Here is a 4,842-nt window from a genome sequence, read left to right as displayed (position 1 = left end):
CAGTACCCCCTGTATATAGCCTCCACATTGACTCTGTACTGGTACCCCCTGTATATAGCCTCCACATTGACTCTGTACTGGTACCCCCTGTATATAGCCTCCACATTGACTCTGTACAGGCTCTATACAGCTCTCTCTTCTCCTGTTCTGTTTTTCTGCATTTTTCTTCTCATTAAACTTACCTCTGCATCTGCTTCCTGACTCCATTCGTATATAAAGTACGTAACAGAATAATGACTCATTATATGGGAGAAGCAAGAAAGACATCTCCCAGGGACACCTACTTCGCCAACACCACGATCAGCTGGCACAACTATGGATGAGGTCATCCGTATTCTCAGCCACATCAACACACTAACCAAGAAGATCAACCTCCAACTAGTGGAGGAATTCCTACAACAATTTCATCCCAGCGAGCCTATCCCCTCGCCTACCCAGCAGTCTGCCCTGGTCAGCGAGCCAGCCCTTCAGCCTACCCAGCAGTCTGCCCAGGTCAGCGCGCCAGCCCCCCAACCTACCCAGCAGTCTGCCCAGGTCAGCGAGCCAGCACCCCAGTCTACCCAGCAGTCTGCCCAGGTCAGCGAGCCAGCCCCCCAACCTACCCAGCAGTCTGCCCAGGTCAGCGAGCCAGCACCCCAGCCTACCCAGCAGTCTGCCCAGATCAGCGAGCCAGCCCCCCAACCTACCCAGCGGTCTGCCCAGGTCAGCGAGCCAGCACCCCAACCTACCCAGCAGTCTTCCCAGGTCAGCGAGCCAGCACCCCAGCCTACCCAGCAGTCTGCCCAGGTCAGCGAGCCAGCACCCCAGCCTACCCAGCAGTCTTCCCAGGTCAGCGAGCCAGCACCCCAGCCTACCCAGCAGTCTGCCCTGGTCAGCGAGCCAGCACCCCAGCCTACCCAGCAGTCTTCCCAGGTCAGCGAGCCAGCACCCCAGCCTACCCAGCAGTCTGCCCAGGTCAGTGAGTCAGCACCCCAGCCTACCCAGCAGTCTTCCCAGGTCAGCGAGCCAGCCCCCCAACCTACCCAGCAGTCTGCCCAGGTCAGCTAGCCAGCACCCCAGCCTACCCAGCGGTCTGCAAAGGTCAGTAATGCCCGACTGTCCTTCCTATACAAGTATGATGGCTTGCAGTAAGACCGTGGCTTCTTACTGCAGTTCTCATTCTAATTCGACCATCAGACAGAAGCCCCCACCACAGAGATGTCCAAGGTCTCCATGGTCATTTCCTTGCTGAACGGTCGGGTGTGTAAGTGGGCTACGGCCATCTGGGAGAGAGGTGAGGAAGAGCTGGGTTCCTAGGAGATGTTCATGGCTCTGTTCAGGGCTGTCGTCGACCATCCACCTGTGGGGCAGAGAGGGATATGAGCGACCACTTCAACTCACTTCAACGCCTCCCTCCCCTCTCATCCTCCTCCTTTGGCTGTCCTGAGGCAGTCTGAACCCATGGAGGTAGGGCCACACAACTCTCCGTGGCAGAGAGCGGCGTCGCTGGAGACAGATGGTGCTCGGTTCCTATTGTGACAAGGAGTGGCACTAGCTTCAGCGGGGGGGTCTACGGGGGGGAGGCAGCCCAGTAATCGTCCATCTCCAGGGGTAGGGTTGAGTATTCCATCATCATCGCTTGCCGGCAAACCGTACCTGGCTTCCATTTCACTGGCTGGCTGTCCCTCATGTGTTGTCTCTTCAGCCCTAGTGGACTCCGGGGATTTTCATCTCCCACGTCCACGCCTCCTCCCTGAACATTACCTAATCACTCATCTCCTCTTCCGGTCTAAGCCCTGGATAATCCAGCACAATCACACACATTTACAGCACCACTCACACTCACCATGGGACACATGCACCAAGAAAGCCTTCTCTTCCTCATCATCATCGCAGTCCTCCTCCTGCCGTGGCTCCAACATCATGACCCCCACCAATTCCTTGTCGAGGATGAAAATGACCGGATGCAGGAAGACATGTGGTTCCACGTCGGTTGAGAGACGGGGATGTTTTCTCCATGACCCACACCACCTGTCTTCCTCCTCATCACCCGTGGCGCTAAGCAGGCTCTGTTGGCGGGGCTGAAAACCGAGGCCATGGAGGAGTACATCCAGCAGCCTCTCCAACAGGGTTTCATCCACCTCCCCTGCGTTGGCAGGCTTCTTCTTCGTGGCCAAGAAGGACGGAGGTCTAACTCGCTGCATCGATTACAGATTCCATATGTGTTATTTCATAGTTTTGATGTCTTCACTTTTATTCTACAATGTAGAAAAGAGTCAAAATAATGAAAAACCCTTGAATGAGTAGGTGTTCTAGAACCCTTGAATGAGTAGGTGTTCTAGAACCCTTGAATGAGTAGGTGTTCTAGAACCCTTGAATGAGTAGGTGTTCTAGAACCCTTGAATGAGTAGGTGTTCTAGAACCCTTGAATGAGTCGGTGTTCTAGAACCCTTGAATGAGTAGGTGTGTCCAAACTTTTGACTGGTACGGTACCACATATTTAATCCCTTTTTGTGTGTTACCTTCAGATGAGTCCCGTGACTCTGGTGTGGTCGGTAAGCAAAATGGAGAACACGATTGTGTTTGTGAGAATCTCGCATTTCTACGTTGATGTCCCATTAGTTAGTAGCTCAAACCGGTAGGACTCTGGCGAATGAGATGCATCCAATGCAAGACAAAATGTTTTTAAAATGATCTCTATCCTAAACTCGTGGATTATCATAGGGATGTGTCTGTATTGTAATTTAGATTGACGCACAGGTGTGTCTAACAACTCTAGGGGATAAATATACTCCATCAACTGATCTTTGGAAGACATGGAGGTAAGGGAATCTAGCTAAAATATAGAATATTGATAACAATTCTGAGAAATAACCAATAATGCCACAAGAATATTGATCAACGTGATAATAACAGTGTTGAAATGATACACCATATAGTACAAACAATTTGCAATGCATCACATTATAGAGGGTTATACAGTAACATGACTGACTCACATTATAGAGGGTTATACAGTAACATGACTGAATCACATTATAGAGGGATATACAGTAACATGACTGCATCACATTATAGACAGATACGTAACTGCCAGACTGACAGAGAAAGAGTCCAGGCCATATTTTATCGAGGGCCCTAATATTGCGGACAAGTTGCGATTTTAGAGGGCAGTTAACTGTTTCTATGGCAACGCTGTCCTCACGTTGTCCTCACCAACCTCCTCACCAACCTCCTACCCTGAAATTAGTGTGGGGGGGGGTGTGGCGCCACCCAAAACTGTTCCACGGTATGGGGTGCCCTCTCTACCTGCTCTCTGATTGGCTGTCTAGATCTAGAAACAACTACTCAAAAAGACAAACCCCCCTCACACACCCCTGGTGCTGGTTCTCCTCCAGACAAATGGCTATTCCCTATGTAGTATTTGATCAGAGCCCATAGTGCGTTATATTTGTTGCCTCAGACTGATCCTCAGACTGATACACTCAAGACAACAGCAGCTGAAAACCAGACACAGATGAGATGCTCCACAGTCTGACCGTCTGTCTGCCTTTAATAGGCCTCAGCGTTTTCCTCTCTGTCTTCTGGAAACAGGAGACAAAAGGGCTGTGGTTTATTACAAATCCAAGGCAACGTTCCAGCCTGACTCTGGATGTGGGTTGGGGCCAATCCATCACCACTTTCACCTTGTCCGGATCCATCCGAATGTTACCGGCAGCGATGACGTATCCCAGAAAGAGATAGTAGAGTGATGAATTTCCCTCTTCTCCGTCTTGACAAACAACTAGTTCTCCAGGAGGTGCTGGAGGACTTGTCGGACGTGGAGAACATGTTCCTAAACCGAACGGGAAAAGACAAGGATGTCATCATGGTAGACAAACACAAACCGGTTCAACATGTCAAATCAATGACCATAGCCTGGAGAGAACCCGTAGCCCAGTCGAACAGGGGATTGTGCCCCATGTTGCCATGACAACCCCAAAACCACACTGGTGCATGAGGAGATTCAATGAGCAGGAACCGCATGGACTGTCTGTGATTTCCCTGACACTCGCAGGTTGATGGGAATCATACTGTGAGTGACCCCACCAATATAGCATCCGTCCAATGCTCTGGCATCCATGGGAACAGAGAGGAGCTGGGTCCATAAAGCTCTCTTTGGCCCCAGAGTCCACGAGTACCCGGAGAGATTTAGACTGGTCACCCCACAACAGGATAGCAAGAGTACGAGTAATGGGAGACTTCCTATATGGCCCAACAGTGTACTCGTTCCTACAGATAAGCCTGGGCTTTTTATTGGCCAGGTGGATATGTAATGTCCTGAAGTCAATACAGACAGCTTTTAGAGCTCAGTCCGCGTAAACGTTCCTCAGGGGACAATCTACCCCTGTCCAGAGCTCCGGAGGAGGAGAGTGGAAAACCGTGGACGGGCGCCTGGGATCAGACAGGCAGAAAGTTCAGATCAGGGAAAACTAGAAAAACACAATTGCGAGACGGAGAAATGGGAAACACGATGGTAAGATCTCAGAAGACAAGACTATCTGGCAATAGACAAACAGAAAACACAGGTATAAATACACAAGGGATAATGAGGAAAAATAGGAGACACCTGGCGGGTGGCAGTGACAAGCACAAGATAGGTGAAACAGATCAGGGTGTTAACTCAAATTAACCAATCAGCAGGGAGGCTGGGATGGCATATGTATCATGTAGGTGACAGTATAGCGAAATGTTTATTATTTTTCACAAGCTCTAAAAATAATTCACAATTTCTGAACTTTTTGATGCCGCCGTCAGACAAAATAACCAACCTATCATGTTTGGGTTCCTATTGAGTACAATGTCCATCATTTTACTGTGCGT

At 50.0% G+C, this 4,842-nt stretch overlaps 1 protein-coding gene across 1 annotated transcript; it reads left to right on the top strand.

The window, feature by feature from the left end:
• Positions 1–315: 315 nt before the first annotated feature.
• LOC139366635 (uncharacterized) lies at positions 316–1,296 on the top strand. The gene is made up of 2 exons (XM_071104312.1): positions 316–1,038; positions 1,177–1,296. The coding sequence occupies exons 1-2, from the start codon at positions 316–318 to the stop codon at positions 1,294–1,296; spliced, it is 843 nt and encodes a 280-aa protein (XP_070960413.1).
• Positions 1,297–4,842: the final 3,546 nt, after the last annotated feature.

The sequence above is a fragment of the Oncorhynchus clarkii genome, chromosome 15 (assembly GCF_045791955.1).
Source record: "Oncorhynchus clarkii lewisi isolate Uvic-CL-2024 chromosome 15, UVic_Ocla_1.0, whole genome shotgun sequence".
Lineage (NCBI taxonomy): Eukaryota > Metazoa > Chordata > Actinopteri > Salmoniformes > Salmonidae > Oncorhynchus > Oncorhynchus clarkii.
This window is presented reverse-complemented; position numbering and strand designations above follow the sequence as displayed.

Bases quoted from the DNA above. Each gene is read 5' to 3' on its own strand.
- LOC139366635 (XM_071104312.1), top strand. From the start codon at position 316: ATGGATGAGGTCATCCGTATTCTCAGCCACATCAACACACTAACCAAG. The intron at 1,039-1,176 runs GTCAGCTAGCCA...TTCGACCATCAG, and splicing joins CTACCCAGCAGTCTGCCCAG to ACAGAAGCCCCCACCACAGA.